This window comes from Sinocyclocheilus rhinocerous, unplaced genomic scaffold, assembly GCF_001515625.1.
Source record: "Sinocyclocheilus rhinocerous isolate Xijiao unplaced genomic scaffold, SAMN03320098_v1.1 scaffold119, whole genome shotgun sequence".
NCBI classification, from domain to species: Eukaryota; Metazoa; Chordata; class Actinopteri; order Cypriniformes; family Cyprinidae; genus Sinocyclocheilus; species Sinocyclocheilus rhinocerous.
Genome location: NW_015654491.1, coordinates 1,385,745 through 1,402,784, shown reverse-complemented (window position 1 = coordinate 1,402,784; position 17,040 = coordinate 1,385,745). Strand labels below are relative to the sequence as shown.

General features: G+C 35.3%; 3 protein-coding genes across 4 annotated transcripts in view; all 3 read left to right on the top strand.

The window, feature by feature from the left end:
- The window catches only part of LOC107717111 (V-type proton ATPase subunit B, brain isoform-like), a 30,063-nt gene extending 25,943 nt beyond the window's left edge, over positions 1–4,120 (top strand). For both annotated transcript variants that reach the window (XM_016523775.1, XM_016523774.1), the window contains exons 11-14: positions 1,093–1,175; positions 1,421–1,525; positions 1,619–1,748; positions 3,834–4,120. In XM_016523775.1, the coding sequence (XP_016379261.1) occupies positions 1,093–1,175; positions 1,421–1,525; positions 1,619–1,748; positions 3,834–3,985 (470 nt within the window). In that variant the 3' untranslated portion in view covers positions 3,986–4,120. The remainder of the gene's footprint in view (positions 1–1,092; positions 1,176–1,420; positions 1,526–1,618; positions 1,749–3,833) is intronic.
- Positions 4,121–6,184: 2,064 nt separating this feature from the next.
- On the top strand, positions 6,185–12,099 carry LOC107717059 (shootin-1-like). Its single transcript, XM_016523700.1, has 5 exons — positions 6,185–6,289; positions 7,633–7,685; positions 8,409–8,469; positions 11,753–11,847; positions 12,079–12,099. The coding sequence occupies exons 1-5, from the start codon at positions 6,232–6,234 to the stop codon at positions 12,097–12,099; spliced, it is 288 nt and encodes a 95-aa protein (XP_016379186.1). The 5' UTR covers positions 6,185–6,231.
- Positions 12,100–15,069: 2,970 nt separating this feature from the next.
- The window catches only part of LOC107717058 (shootin-1-like), a 21,984-nt gene continuing 20,013 nt past the window's right edge, over positions 15,070–17,040 (top strand). Inside the window, exons 1-2 of the mRNA XM_016523699.1 lie at positions 15,070–15,081; positions 16,097–16,195. Of these exons, the coding sequence (XP_016379185.1) occupies positions 15,070–15,081; positions 16,097–16,195 (111 nt within the window). The remainder of the gene's footprint in view (positions 15,082–16,096; positions 16,196–17,040) is intronic.

The following is a 17,040-nucleotide window of genomic DNA, read 5'->3' as shown; positions in this document are numbered from 1 at the left end:
ATCCTATTCTTTTTGAGCAGTTTGTTGAGAAGTGTGTTATTACTTTTCTATGAAACTTAGAATTCAGCCTGGTAAAAACAAATGTAAAAAATTAAAACAAATATAAAAAAATTAAAAAAAATTATATTTAGTTAGTTACTATAGTTTTTTTTAGTTTTTTTAGCTATTTATTTAGTTATTTCATTTATTTAGATATACGTTTTTTGTTATTTATGCAGTTATGAATTTTTTTTATTTATTTAGTTATTTCAGTTGAGTTATTTTTGTTTTTTTATTTCGATATTTAATTATTAATTTTTTAGCTATTTATTTAGTTATTTCATTTATTTTAGTAATTTATTTCTATATTTATTTAATTATTTAGCTTTATTTTTGTTATTTAGTTTAGTTATTTACTTATTTAGTTGGTTACAGTTCCTGTATTAGTTAATTTATTCATTTATTATTTATATTTGTTAGTTCATTTATTTATTTATTTTCCAAATGAGGACATCCTGTAATGTTCCTTAACAAAGGTTTTGCAAGTTTTAGGTCACTTCTCAGTTTTGTCTCTAAACTACAGCCAAGTACATTCACACATTCTTGCACACTTGATTGATGGATAAAATGTATATGATTTTAATGAAGTTTCATTAGTTTCTTCAGTGATGATGGTGTCCTTCTGCCGTTACAAATCTTGCTAGAATCCGAATGATTGTGGACCATTAATGATATAAAATGTGCACTTCTTTATTTTGTGTTCAGACCGGACACAGCAACTGCGCCCAGTAACTAGCAGTCTTGATGGCTTTGGTTACTATAGAAACATCCTTGTGAAGGACCTGTGTGTGTTTCTGAATGGGTGTTCCCTATTATAGCAGCACCAGGAAACCTCCATCTTTCTTCTTTCTCGCTTTCTTTGCCCATTTATCTTTTTAACTCGCTATCTCTTTTCTGTCCAAAACACCACATAATTACTATACCTTTTAGTATCTTTAGATCAGTTCTGCAAATGAAATGGTTTATAAATGCTATTAATAACAACTAATAATCATTTATGACTAGAAGAAGCAGTTTTGAAATGAAAAATTTCATTTTTGCCTCCGTTTACAGATATCACCCATCCGATCCCTGATCTTACGGGGTACATCACAGAGGGACAGGTGTATGTTGACAGACAACTGCACAACAGACAGGTGAGAAGTTTGACCAGTCATAACATCTGAAAAGTTTTGTGTGATTAGGAAATTGGTTAGGTGTACTTAATCCACTTCAAAATCTGCAAAACTACAGTAGGACTCATTAATGTGCTTCATACAGATGAATTTATTATCAATATTTAATAATTCATCTTTAAGGTGAACCTTTTCAAAGTTACAATACAGTTTTTTCTTTTATTTTCATAACCAAACTCTTCGTTGTTATATTTTTCCACTTAAAGATCTATCCTCCCATCAACGTACTGCCATCTCTCTCTCGTTTGATGAAATCTGCTATCGGAGAGGGAATGACCCGCAAAGATCATGCTGATGTCTCTAACCAGCTGGTAAATAAGTTGTGCAATGTTCATACCACAGTTTGCCATTTAATTGTGATTTTTCAAGCTAATTCTCCCTCTGTTTTTCTCTTAATCCCATAGTATGCATGTTATGCTATTGGTAAAGATGTTCAGGCTATGAAGGCCGTTGTGGGTGAGGAAGCTTTGACCTCGGATGACCTGCTGTACCTGGAGTTCCTGCAGAAGTTCGAAAAGAATTTCATCGCTCAAGGTAAAAAAAAAACCCTAGCGTGCAATTTTCTGTACTGCATATGCTCATTTACCTTAGATGGGTCTAAATTTGGCAGAAATGTTAGAACTGCAATTTTAACCAGATTTTAAGGGACCAGTTTTTGGAGATGTTTTATTTTAAGCAGAGTTCGTCACACTAGAGCATTTTTTTTTTTTTTTTAATTCCAAGGTCTCTCAACTGTGTGTGTATGTGAACACTATAATGTTGTTTTATATTCTATACTGGAAACCACTAGACAGTATCTATTTCTATCAGCCACTGCTCTTGCTCTGCCGCGAAGCACTTTCACCTCAGTGAATGTTCTTCTCAATGCTGTCGCTCTTCAGCGTGGCACAAGGTGCAAGGCCCTCCGTCCCCATCAAACCCTCCACTATGTGCATCTTTCATATTGATCGCGGCCCTATTTTTGGGATGAAATCCCTCGACTTCCTTTGTGTCTGTCACACAGTTGCTATGTCATCACTGTCATTGGTAGAAAAGGACATTGTCTAAGTTCCACCGACACATGTTGGACTCCAACAATCTCAGTTATTGCTTCTATTTACAGAAAACAAAACATGCATTCACTCATCTCCCCATGAGTGCGGTACAGTGTTTCCTTCAAGTAAAGCACTTTTCTGTTTAACTGAAATATGCTATTAAAGATGCTATGTGTCAGTCAGTGGTTTTGATCTTTTAAGCAACATGAAGCCAAATACAAGGCCATAAAGCCAATTTCTTAAGGAACATCCATTCTTTCACATTCACTTTTTTTGCTTCGAAGCTAAAACATTAAAGCTCTGAGAAATTAACATCTGATTATAATTATTTTTATATGACATTTTATTCGTTTTATATATCTATATCTGTATCTGTATAATGTTGATCAAAAGTTGTGATTGGTATGATTTATTTAAAGGTGTAATAGGTGATTGTCTTCAGAAACATTTTTTGTTATGCTGGTTGAAAGTCTCTTCACATCCCGATAGCAATCATCAAGTTAAGTGGTCTAAATGTATTTATCTGTATTTATCAATTTTGTGGAAGACGTAGGACGAAGAAATGTTCGTCCAATCAAAACGCTCGGTCCGAACGTTTTAATTGGCTTTCCTACCTGCCTGTCAACACATGTATTTGCATACATCTGCGCACCCGGTTCGCGCAGACAGGATACGCGAGGACTGGAATTGGGAACTGCTGATGTAGCCTATTGTAGTAATGTTGTCTCTGGTATTCTGGTCTGTGAGCGTAAATGCGTTCAGGGGGCATGGCTTTGGACGGCGATTGCAGGGAGGGTGGGACGTTCGCTTTCAGTGCTATCAGGCTAAAGTTAGCATTTTCCAAGATCTCCTACTGCATCTTTAAATGTTTTTAAATGCTCATCAAGGCTGAAATTATATACAAAATGCAGTAAAACAGTAATATTTTAAAACTGTATTACAATTTTAAATAAATGTTTTCTATTCATATATTTTTTAAAATGTAATTTCTTGCTGTGCTTTCCAGCAACCATTACTCCAGCCTTCAGAAATCATTCTGATATGCTTATAATATCATCCTATATTATTATTGTCAATGCTGAAAACAGTTGTGCTGCTTAATATTTTTGTGGGTACCGTGATAATTTTTTTTTCAGGTTTCTTTGCTAAATAGAAAGTTCAAAAGATAAAAGTATATGTATAGATAAAAGGTGAATAAAAGTGTACATTTCTTTCAAAAACAATCTGAGCCCTCCCTGAAGCCTCTGACATATGAGCGCACAATTTTTTATTTTTTTTTTGCCAATATAAGTCAATGGGAGTTTTCAGGTTGATAGCCCCCTTTTTTTAACCCCTTTTAAGAAAACCGTAAGACTAATCAGTTAGGTATGGCATGCGCAAGTCAGAACAGTCTGGCGCAAAATTTTTCGTGATGGAAATGAAATCATAGATATATGTTTTGTTGGTCATGGCTCAAAGATATCCAATGATATAAGTCACTTGAGTATGTGACAAATGGTTCAAAAGTTATGATACATAATAAAAGCTTGAGTGTTATGTCATGTGACTTTGAGGTTATAAGGTACGTATGTGTGTATTTCTCTAGGTCCCTATGACAACAGAACTGTGTTTGAGACGCTGGACATCGGTTGGCAGTTGCTCCGAATCTTCCCCAAAGAAATGCTGAAGAGAATTCCTCAGAGCACACTGGCCGAATTCTACCCGAGAGAGTCCGCTGCCCGTCACGGAACCTCCTAAGACCACTACACCTTCTGGAGGCCCGGGCTAAAGGTCACATGACCTGTCTCCCTCAGAAAACCTCTTCCCTTGTGTCCACCTTTACTCTGAAAAGTGGTGTTTAGAATTACAGGGCATAACTCTGGGATAATACACATTTAAAATGCGTTAAATGGTTTCATAAACATGAGAGAATTCCTCAGAGCACACTGGCCGAATTCTACCCGAGAGAGTCCGCTGCCCGTCACGGAACCTCCTAAGACCACTACACCTTCTGGAGGCCCGGGCTAAAGGTCACATGACCTGTCTCCCTCAGAAAACCTCATCCCTTGTGTCCACCTTTACTCTGAAAAGTGGTGTTTAGAATTACAGGGCATAACTCTGGGATAATACACATTTAAAATGCGTAAAATGGTTTCATAAACATGCGTGTCATTATCCCATGTATTATGACCACCAGAGATTATTCCATTGTCCCCCATTGTTGTGTTATACATGATTGTGTGTACTTTATTGTGTGGATAGAATATGTAATCGTGATTTGCTTTTGTTTCACTGTTTGGTTTTGGAGATGCATACTGTCCTGTAGTTCATTTCTTTTCTTCTTTTCTTTTTTTGAGTTATTTCACTATCTGCAGCCTAAGGAGAATATTAAAAACATTTGAGCTCAAAGGGAAAAATTCAGTGCTAACTTGCACATTTATGTGCTCTCTCGCATCCTCCATTCATCACTGCAACAAGCGCACCAATAATGCCATATTTTGAAACATTCCAATGTAAGTCATGAGAATATTTGATTTACAAATTCTTTTCTGGCCCTTCCCTTGAAAATATTTACTTTTATTTATTTTAATATCCAAAAAACAAATCCAAATTAATGTTTGTGCACCAAACTTAGTTTGTGTTATGCTGACAGACAGGTAATTATAGGTGTTGAATGATCATATAGTGTGTATGCTTGTCACTGACAGCTGTTTTTTCCCTGTTAGAGGAGGATCTAGGATGTTTACAGCATCTGTGCTTTGAATTATGTGCTGAGATATAAGACTGATTAAACATTCCCCTCTTACTCTGTATGTGTAAATATACGTTTTACCTGTGTTGATTGCTGTTAAACCTGTCAAACCTCTCAGATGAATTAAATTATATTGTTATATCGTGATTGGCTGACTACTTCGGTTATTTGCCATAATAACAGTAATGTTAATTGAAGTGAATGAAAATGCCAGTGGATTGTTTTCTGTGCTGAGGGACTGTCCTTACAAAAATCTACCAATATAACAGTTTCAACAAGAATATTATAGCTCCTATAGTTAGTGGGTTTTTCTTCAACTTCTGGCAATTTTATGCCCCAGGGGTTGATTTTATTAAAAGTAAGCTATTTCATTTTGTTAAATTATTTGTGCTATTATTTAAATGCTTTTATGTTAGATTTCATTGTTTTACTTGTGTCTCAGACCTATACTGTTAAAAATAATAATAGTTCTTTTTTTTTTTAACCGTCTCTTATTAGTGTGGCCTCATTTTATTAGGGTCCAGAAATCTTGCCCCTTTCAAAGATTTTTTTGAAAGTCAGTGAATTTGTTTAGGAAGATGTGATATAAGGATATAAGATGTGATGGGTAAAGAAGACAGGGAAAAATCAAGGTAAATATCAATTTTGAAATTGTCTTTATTATTATTGTTTGTGTGTCATGTCTAATCTAGCAATAATTTTGCGGAATTGAGCGGAAAGTGAAACTTATAGTTATTGTGTGTATTATATATAAAATGCTGGCTATTTTAAATGCAATTTTATTCTAAAAATATTTACAAGTCATTTCCACCACCATAATTTCAGCCACATAATGCTGTAAAGCATCACATTATTTAAGATGTAAAAATGACACTGGTAGAAATTAGCCATGATTACCAAGAAAAAAAGAAGTATTTAAATTAACTGAGAGTGTGTAAAACGATGTGATTTTAAAAAAGTTTATTTTCTCAAAGTCCATTCTAGGTGGTCTAGAACTGTCTATAGTTGAAAAACTACTGTAAAATCGTAAAGAGTGTAATTTGTACTCTTTATTTTTTAAGCCATTTTTGCTAATACCATGTTACCACATTTTATTGTAGTAACTATATTCGAGGGAGAACTATGGTTTGCGTGGTACATTTTTACTTTAACGGAGCATGCTGATGACCGTAGGTGTGACCAGGTGTCATTTCCTGTGTCGCTCGCGCTATGCTTAACCGGAGTTTTGATTCAGTAACCACAGGAACTCTCAATGGCGTCAACGGGAGAGCAGAAAGAAGTGAAAATGATTTCAGAACTGTCCAACCAAGGTAAGCGTGGCTGTGTCGAATGCATAAGGAGTGCTGGTGTGCTCTAACCAGTGCGCTTAATAGTGTATAGAAACTAGGTTCCTGAAACTGTAACAGTCAACACACAGGTTCTGTAATAATAGGCCTTACGTACATGAAATAGTTTTTTCCCCCCTAGTTATAACACTCATCTTGATGTCGACTTTATTTTAACCTTATTCCCAGAAAGAAAAAACCCATAATAGTTATTGTACGAGGGAAACAAATAATGTATTTACCAACCAACAAATTCTGAAGTGGAACAAATATTGTATTATAACATACTTTGTAATCCCTTCTGCATGCAGAGAAAAATACTCCTTTACAAATTCTCCATCAATCCTTTTGCTTTGAGAGGCTTGTTTGGACATGTACACACATTTTTGGTGAACATCCTGGCATTTCTTTTGTTTTCATGTAAAGATGAAACGTTTATTGCAGTCTGTTTTGACATCTATCTTTATTGCCCATTTAATTCTATTTTTTCCCCAGCTAAGTGAGCACAATGTGTTTTAATCCTTGGACAACCAAATGAAACGAACTGATTTTTAATAGCCTGAGTGTTATCAGGAACTCATTTATCTGCTGATCTGTAAAACTTAATAGAATTAGTGGGGAAAATTGTGGTTGATGAACCAAGAATAAATCCATATTTACTCTAATATAATGTGTATTAAAATTATATGACATGTATTGTGATCATTATTTATATGACTTATATAGAACATTTGAGTATTAATATGATAGCTGCGTCTCGATTATGATGTTTTATGATACCATCTCTGAAAGCTCTAGTCATGTGACTATTGAAATCAAGACTGTCAAGTCTGAAATCACTCTGAAAGATGTAAGGCAAGATTTGTATGGTATCTTTTTGATCAAAAGCTGCTATGGCCTTTTCCATGGTAGTCTGTGTCACCGTGACATTAATAACCCAGAGACCGTGTGGTTTGTAAACCCTTTACAGATCATGTCTTCTGTTCTAAAATTAGATGCATATTCAGTAGAGCTGATGCTGATTCATACTACAGGCAGAATGTAGACAGTTATGAGTGGAACTGTTATCATCTTACCCAGCAAATGTATTTTTCATCCTGGAAGAGAATTTCCGCTATTTGTAATTCTATATTTTTGCAACATTAAAAATACTTCTGTTTAAATTAGCACTAGTTTCCATGAGCAGTCCTCACGCTGGACACGAGTTGTGGGTTGCAGTAGAAGTTTCCTCCTGAGTTGATCTCCTGTATAGTGTGTTGCATTAACTGACTGTGTAGTTCATGGGAAGTTGTGAGACATGTTTAACTGGCGTCCTTGTATTTCTGCAGTACTTCTCCAGTATGAAAGCCTCCAAAGAGAATACGAGAAAATCAAGAAGGAGGTAAGATGTTTGCTGTCATTCTGTCCTTTCTTTCAGCCCCCTTTTTGCCCTTGCACTTCTTCCAAATCTGTGCATGGTCTTAAAGGGATAGTTCACCCAAAAAAAATAAAAACTCTTTTGAAAATCTTGATATCATACAGAAATATTATATTTTTCAGCAGTTTCTGTCCATACAGTTAAAGTCAGTGGTGTCAAAACTGCATTGACTTTCATTGTATTCAAACAGAAAATTCTGTCATCATTTACTCATTACTTTTATGTTCACAAAGAATGCATTTAATCAAGATGGGGGGGGGAAAATGAGTAGATTAGAATGATTTCTGAAGGATAATGTGACACTATAGTCCGGAGTAATATAGTGGCTTCTGAAAATTCAGCGTTGCAATCACAGGAATAAATTACATTTTAAAATATATGAAATAGAAAATAGTTATACATTCTTGAAGGTGAGTAAATGATGACAGAATGTTTATTTTTGGGTGAACTATCCCTTTACAATTATATTTTGGGATTGTTTTGCTTTAAAAAAAATAAAATTAAAATAAATTATTATTTAAATAAGTTTCAAATAAAAAAAACTGTTCTATCAGTGCATACTTTACTCAGTGCCACTGAACCAGCCATATATATATATATATATATATATATATATATATATATATATATATGATAGATTTTTATGAACAATTATTTCATTTTAATTCATATTTAATTTTGTTTCAGTGTAAAAAAATGCAAGAGGAGAGAGATGAGGCCTTACAGAAGCTGAAAGAATTTGAACAAGGTTGGTTTTTAAGATCTTAGATTCACTTAATGTCAATCAGACATCCTTCTGTGTAGTACATTAAAACAAAAGTGTATTGTAAATCCCATTGATTTATAAAGAATACTTCCACTTCTATTTCTGTGGGAAATACAGGCTATATGCTTTGCTCCTTTGGACTTTGATCCAAGGATATGGCAAGAACTATGACACCGTTCCATACAGACACACCTAGTTATTCCTAATCATCATTTCCCTATTTTCCAACAAGACATGTTTTAATGTTATTCAAACTGCACTAAATCAAAGCAACTGGAGTAGTTCTCCAAATCCTGCTAAAATTCCTTGTGTGTGAACAAACTATGTATTTGAGTTTACATTCACTGTGCCCAAATGGGTATGTTATGTTTGGTAGGATGTTTTGATGAATACATTAGGTACCAAATTCAGATCTGAGATGTTCTTTTTGCAGACACGAGTGGAGCTATCTACTGCTTTCGCTCTCATAGTTTGAAGTTTGGGGTTGATATCAATCACACACACCTGAGTGAGGGGGAAAGCGACAGGTTTCAGTCTCAAATGGGTATTTCGGCAGTCCTTCCCTCACCAAATCGCCACACTTCACCTCTCTTGCGTGTCTATACAAATGTCACCTTCTTTTTCTTCGCCGGGGAAACGTGGAATTGAAACATGTGAATTAAAAGGCGAAATTTTAAAAAGCACAACAAATGGCCGGTGGTGTTGGGGAGGAGGGGGGAAAAATCCATTACATCCTCATTTTAATGCACGAAATAGGTCATTATTTGATAGAGAAGAGCACATGTTTTTGTGAATAATCTTGGCCTTTGCTCATGTTTCCTCCGCCATAAACACGTATTGTGTATGACTTCCACTTAAATAGTGGCTGCAGCTTCTAGCAGAGCAGCTGCATATTAGGAGCTATTACGTGATTTCATAGCTCTTGGAAAATTGCTTCTATTCAGCGCAAAGCGACCGAGGGGGAGGCTGGCTGGGTGGGGGGAAGCTGGGGAGCGAACGAGCGAGGAAAAAGCCCCCAACACACAATCATTTCTTTTCAATTGGAGATGGCAAGGTTGATGACAACATGACCATTGTGTTCTAATGATAAGACCACAAAGGCATCTGCCCCCTCATCAAGCTTGGCGCTGTAGAAACAGCATCAGAGGCTTTAATTCACTTCTCCAACACCCAGGCCCGATAGCATTATACTCGGCCTCGTCGTGCACGTAATCACTGTCTGTCTCTGAGAAGACGTGTGCGTGAAGAGCCGGGGGGAAAACAGAGGAATGGCGCGAGAAGAAAGAAATTTGAAGATGCAACGTTGAAGGCGAGGCCAAAACTTACAATTAAAGCTGCCAAGCCTGACGTGTGAAGTCTCCCCCTCGTCCCCCTCCTGCTCCGCAACTGCCTCACACTTAGCCCGGTTTATGTGTAGCAGCTATTACAATTAACCTGTCACTTAGTGCTAGTACTACCAGTGAGAGAGAGATGAAAGATGGGGTGGAGGGGGACCAACTGGCAGCTAAATACTGTTTAATGAGTGACAGCAAAAGGCTTACAACGGGAACTTGGATATCGCAGACACGGGCGTTCATCAAGTTTTAATTAGGTGTCATTGGGAGGCAGCCGCTGACCGTGATGGTGCTAATTCCTGTTTTTACCTCTCAACCACAATGTGTAATTAGTTAAGAGGCTGTGAGCTGGTCCGTGGCCAGTCTCTGGTGATTACGGACACAAATAAGGTAAGAGCTCCAGGCGTTAAGAGCATCTGCCACTTCCATCTCGCCATCTTCCGCCTCTTTGGAAGTCATCAGACTGACTGCGTTTTGAATTTGAATGTTGTAAGTTTAGTCTCAAATCAGTTTGTTTTGAGAATCTTTTTGTGCATGACAGACTAATCTTAAGCATTTAGAAATATATCTCAAAGAGAGACTCTTTGAGATATAGGTTCTTGGATTTGCAAGGAATGCAAGGAAACACAGCAGATAATTTGATTAACCCAAACAATGAGCCTTGGCTAGAAGGGCCTGCCCTGATTTCAGTCTCCCATCCTTATTGGATCAGTATGAAGGGAAGCACTGAACTTATTCAAACAGATCTATAGAATAGACAACAGTTGTGTGAAGGCCAAGCTGGAGAGGTTATTGATTGGAAAAGAAAATCTGAAAGAAGGACAAATTAACCTTTTTCAGCATCAAGATGTTTGTGTATATACTTAGTTTGGGGTCAGTTTTTAATGTTTTTGAAAGAAGTCTCTTTTGCTCTTCACGGCTGCATTTATTTAATCAGAAATACAGTAAAAATAGCTATTTTCTGTTTTGATATACAGTGTATTAAAATGTAATTTATTTATTTGATGGCAAAGCTCAAATTCAGCAGTCATTACTCCAGTCTTCAGTGTGACATGATCCTTCAGAAATCATTCTAATATGCTGATTTGGTGCTCAGGAAACATGTGCTGCTTCTTCTGCTTAATATTTTGATACATTTTACATTACCATACCGATACATTACCGTGATACATTTTTTTTCAGGATCCTCTGATGATTAGAATGTAAAAAAAAACAAAAAAAAAACATTTATTCGAAATAGAAAACTTTTGTAACATTACTGTCACTTTTGATCAATTTAATGCATTCCTTCTGAGCAAAAGTATTAATTTCTTTTTAAAAAGTAGTGTGTGTATGTGTGTTGAAATGGTTCAAATATGCAGATGATGTTGGAAAACTGTTCACTTAAATGGTCCAACAGAGTGATAGATCAATGGATACAAATGTTCCATGTCCATATTAATCTTTAAATTACAATTATGAAATAAAACGAAATGTATTATAATTATATAAGAATTACAAAGATGTTTCAAGTAATTTTAGATGAAGGAAAGCATGTCCCACTACAGAACACTTGTATGACTACAGTGACATCAACTATTCAAAACACATTTCAAATCCTTGCTAGCGTTGTGTTAGCATGTGTTGTGTCCACTATAGTTTCCACTGTAGTTTCAGCTGCTTCATACACCAGATGTCCCTAGTCGACTTGCTCAAAAGGCGTCTGGAGAGCATGATAACTGATAAAGAGCTGCTCTAAGTTTCAGTGCTCTGAACAGAGTACCGTAATTGTATGATGTTGTAACCTTGTCTGTGAACGTCATGATGTACTGTGCTGACTGCTCCAGTGTGTGCATGACAGAAAATTAGTTGTGTACTTGCCTGTAGTGACAACTGTAGTGTGTTTGTGTTGAAGAAAACATCAAAATATTTTACATATTGCTTGTCTTCAGTGTCACACAGGGTGATCGAGGAGGTGAACAACATTCAGGAGAATCTAGAGATCGAGAAGACATGCAGAGAAAGTGTAGAAGCTTTGGCCTCAAAGGTGAGGTTTTACAATAAAGTTATGATTGGCTGTTCTGTTTTATTCAGTTTCATTTGATTCCCCTTATTTCTGTTCTGTTTCATTTGATTCTGTTGTGCTCTGGTTCATTTGATTCTCCTTTCTTCTGTTCTGATTCATTTGATTCTGTTCTGTTCTCATTTATTTAATTTATTTAATCTCACTATTTTATCTGTATGTTTTCTTATTATTATTATTTTTCTACCCGAATAGGAGTCAATGGCAGCCCTGTGAAGGGAACATAGGAAAATGATGAAAATTGGCACACTTGTAGTGATGGTCATGAATCTGATCAACTTTGGGGTCTCTAGGGCCAACTCTATAGTGCCACCACGAGTTCAAAAATTCACTTTTCAAACGTTTATAACTTTTGAACCCTCTAGAAAAAGGAAACTTAGTACAGCTGATTACTCTCTTCATGCTGATCACATTCAATAGCTTACATTAAGACTCCACCCATTACAGTAGCAGTCATTTTGAAAAGTACAGTATTCAATTTTTTTCACTACTACTCCTTCAAAATTGGTCCAATTCTTCCCAGAATTGCCAGATATGATCCGAGCCGCATAGAAATGACAGAACAGAATTTTTTGACCTAGTGGTGAAAAAAAGGTAATGATGTTGTGAACTTAACGAGGTTGACCCGAAATTGGCTCAGAGCCTGTATCTTAGCCAAACTTTGATCAATCAAAATGAAACTTGGTATGCTTCATCAACACCATGATCTGAGGGTCCATGCCAAAGTTGGAGACAGCGCCACCTACGGGTCAGGAAATACCAAAAATAGCTGTTTTGGCTAATAACCTTTGAACAGTTAGTCAGAATCATAATCTTGGTGTCTTGGGGACAGATTTACTAAACAGGGCAAATTAGCGCATTTCCAAAACAACGCAGATGGGCGTGGAAATTTATGCAGGTGATTCACTGACAATGCCCAAATTAAAGAACATAGACGCATCATCTCATTTACATATCGACCAACGCAATATATCAAGCGCAGTGCAAATTAGCGTAGATCGCAAATACGCAGCGATGCTAATCAGGTGCGGGTGATCTACTTACATCACAGGCGCAAAATAGTTAAATAATGGCGCAATTACCGGTAATTTAACGAGCACAAATGTTAGTAAATTGCGTTGCATGATTCATTTTAATACTTTCCTCCCATAAATTTTGCGTCTAAAAGGGAAACTCCTACAAATGCATATTCAGTAAGATCAGACGCAAAAATAACTGTCCACACTTGTTTAGTGCTAATTCTTCACTGCGCGTTTCTTTAGTAAATCCCGACTCTGTTAATAAATCTGGCCCTTTGTGTCTTATCTTGTTGTAAATTGCAATATCTTTTAAACCATTTGACATATCTACAAAAATGTGGTAGGCATCATCAAAAGCATGTCTCGGAAGTACCTAAAAAAAGTTTGAACACAGCGCCACCTAGCGTTCCAAAGATATAACGATTTTTACAAAATTTTGAAAACATTGTCCAAATTTATTTAGTAACCTTTCATTCCCTTGGTTATGATGATTCTGGCTATATTTGTCATTTTTCATCAATGTGCCTGTCCACCATATTGAAGTAAATGGAAAAACTGTTTTTTCACTACTCCTCCTACAAATTTTATCCAATTTTGTCCAAAATCTGATTAGATGATCTTTGGACCGAGCCACACAGAAATGACTGAACGGAGTTTTGATATTTGCTTCCATTCCCAAGAAATACCTCTCCAAAGTAGACTGCGTCTGTGTTTGTTGACTTGTGCTAGTTAGCTTAGCATGCTAGTTGGTTAACAATCTAACCAATTATGATGCCGTCCAATGTTGCTCTTGAGTTATTAGGTTAACCATAGTTAACCATAATCTGCGTTAGCATTAAGGTAGCTTCACATACTAATCTGGTTATCATGCAAGATAATGTTTTTTTGTGAGCTGATTCTCACACTGAAACCTCTCCTCAGCAGCCTGGTGAAGGTGCATGAGCGACTAGCTCAATGTGTTACACCACAGATCCCGAACACTTCATGTCGTGGGTTCGAAAGTGTGACACATGCTGTGACCAGAAGCAGTGCAAAAGTTGCATCTGTTCCAGAAATGGACTTTTCCAGAATCTGTACTTCTGTTCATTTTGAGTTCATTATCACCTGTGCTTCTATGTAAACAGTGCTTTATGTGTGCTATATATACACATATGTATGTATGATCTTGTTTGGGAGTGAGGGGTGGATACTCCAATCAAGATTTTATCTACGGTATCCAAATTTTTTTTTATTATTATTCATTTTGTGTAGCAAGCATTAAACCATGTGCATTATGCAATGTTCAAAAAAATCCTAATAAAAAAAAAAAAATCATCCCCAAAACCAGCCCCAACGGCTTGGCCCCGGTAATTGCTCCAATTTACATTTGACTGTAAAAAATGACATGTAATTTTTAAATAATATTTAAACATTATTTTGTAATGTTATATTAATTAATTTACACCAATTTGCATTTTACTTTGAAATTTACATTTTACTCTTCTGTAAAGCATTAAATGTCACATACGGAGCACGTTGATAAATATTTATGGGTCTCTAGTAGACCATAGCAGAGGTGAGAGAGAGATTGACTGAGCTGAGATTACCTGCATCTGATACAGCATTCATTCTTCATCTCAATCTCATATTCACAATAAAACATTAGTTTGAATGTCCGCTGAGGAAAGCGATATCTTTGTCGTACTATCCTTTCATCTGTTAAGGGTGATTTCCGATGACAGCGCTGCTCAGTGCAATTGTTGGCTGCTTGTTGAAAGTAAAAATAACTTCCTTGTTTAAAACCGCGTTTCAGTTTCTTTCAATGTAAAAGTACTGCTGACTCACTAATAAAAACAGACTCTTGTCGCCATCTAGTTTTCAGAACAATGTAACTAACCAGCACTAACGTACACACACACCGTTTCCCAATACTAAATACTATTATTAAATACTACTATTATTAATATGAATATTATTTATTGAAATAATATTTCCAGGCCGCTGACGCCCTGGAGCTCACATCTCCAAAAATGTTGAAGCAAATTTTCAAATAGATGTTATCTTTATTAACAAACTGCATATTTGAAGTTTAAACAAGTTCATTCTTGCCTAAGAAAAAACTCTGTGAAAATTCTGTGACACAAAAGCAGTGTTATTTATAAAATTATAATGGATTTGGGTGTCCGCTATGACACTCACTGTGAGAAACAATGCAAATGGAGTGATACAAACAGTGAAATGGTTGGAGTTCTGTTATCACTAGAATATCACACTCCTCTTAGCCAATCAGATTCGAGGACCAGAAAGAACTGTTGTATGTATGTATATATATATATATATATATAGACAGATACATAGATATAGATGTACATGCATGTGTGTAATACTATAATAATAATTATTATTATAATCAAATAATCAAAATATTGTCAACTATTTTTTATTATTTTTTACATTTTTATTATATTATTTTATTAAATAATAGTTAAACATTTCATTACATTTTATGTCATATTCATTCAATTTACACTATTTTACATTTCATGCTAAAAAAATACATGTAATTTTTAAATAATATTTAATTATTATTTCGTCATGTGATGAGAATAATGAAATTTTTAAAACTCTGTTTATGGCCAGAGTTAGAATTTCGTAGAAAGTAAAGACTTTTCATAATATACACATTTTGCAAATTTTTTTATCATATATTTATTTTATAAAAACACATAGCTGCCTTTTTATTTTTGGAAGGATATGAGTTAAAAAAAAATTTTTTTAAAAACAAGATAAGAAGTGCAATGTATTTTTTTTTTAAGTCTTCAGTCTTCTGTGTCTCAATCCGCTCCCTAGTTCAGTAGTAAGTACACTACTTAGTGAGGTCAGCCATGTTCTTTTTGTTAGTAACTTACAGTAAGTGTGACTGTAATTTAACTACTATAAATAATGAGTAGCATGTTGTTTGAATAGGTACAGTTTCAAATCAGATCAGATCAGATATCTCATCTTCTGTGTTCGGTAGCAAAACCATTGTCAACATCTAAACCACAGCAGAGTTAGAAAGAACAGAATTTTCTCAGTGTGAGATTCATAAAGAGACTTTAATGAAAACCATCAGATGATTTTGAGTAACAACATCAACATGTCAAAGAAGCGCTGGCAGATGTTTCGTGCCTCTCGTGCTTCTGCGAATGATGTAAGATGTTTTTGGTCTTCAGGAGTCAGATGATGAGGACGGGACGCCAAAGAAGAAATGGCCCACGGTGGACGCCTCGTATTACGGCGGTCGAGGAGTCGGAGGAATTAAACGAATGGAGGTGGGATTCCTCAAAAGAGGAGATGCAATCTTAGAAAAATGTGTCATGTGATTATTATTGAAATAACAAATTCATAACACTCTCTGAACTTCACTAAATAAAATGTAGCTGTTGGAAGAATAATTGTCTTGTAGTGATTATATATAAGAAGTCTCTTCTGCTCACCAAGGCTGCATTTATTTGATGAAAGATACAGTAAAAATTTGAAATATTATTCTAATGTAAAACAGCTGTTTTCTATGTGAATCTCTGTTAAACAGTAATGTATTTCTGTGATGCGCAGCTGTATTTTCAGCATCATTACTCCAGTCTTCAGAGTCACATGATCTTCAGAAATCTCAGTGCTAAGTTATTATTATTTATTATTGGTGCTTAATTATTAATAATGGTTCTTCTTAGTAATATTAAAATGTTTTTGCTGCAGTTTTTGCATATGTTTTGATAAATCAAAAGTTCTAAAGAACAGCATTTATTTGAAATAGAAATCAATGTCTTTATTGTCAATTTTGATAATTTTACTGCATCCCTGCTGTTTTAATTTCTGTCTTTTTTTTTAATCGCATTTCCGTCAAACTTAGAATATGAAGCAGCAAAAACGATTTTCAACATTGATAATAATCAGAAATGTTTCTTGAGCAGCAAATCAGCATATTAGAATGATTTCTGAAGATCATGTGACACTGAAGACTGGAGTAATGATGCTGAAAATACAGCTGCGCATCACAGAAATAAATTACAGTTTAACAGATATTCACATAGAAAACATTTATTTTACATTCTAATAATATTTCACATTTTTACTGTATTTTTAATCAAATGCAGCCTTGGTGAGCAGAAGAGACTTT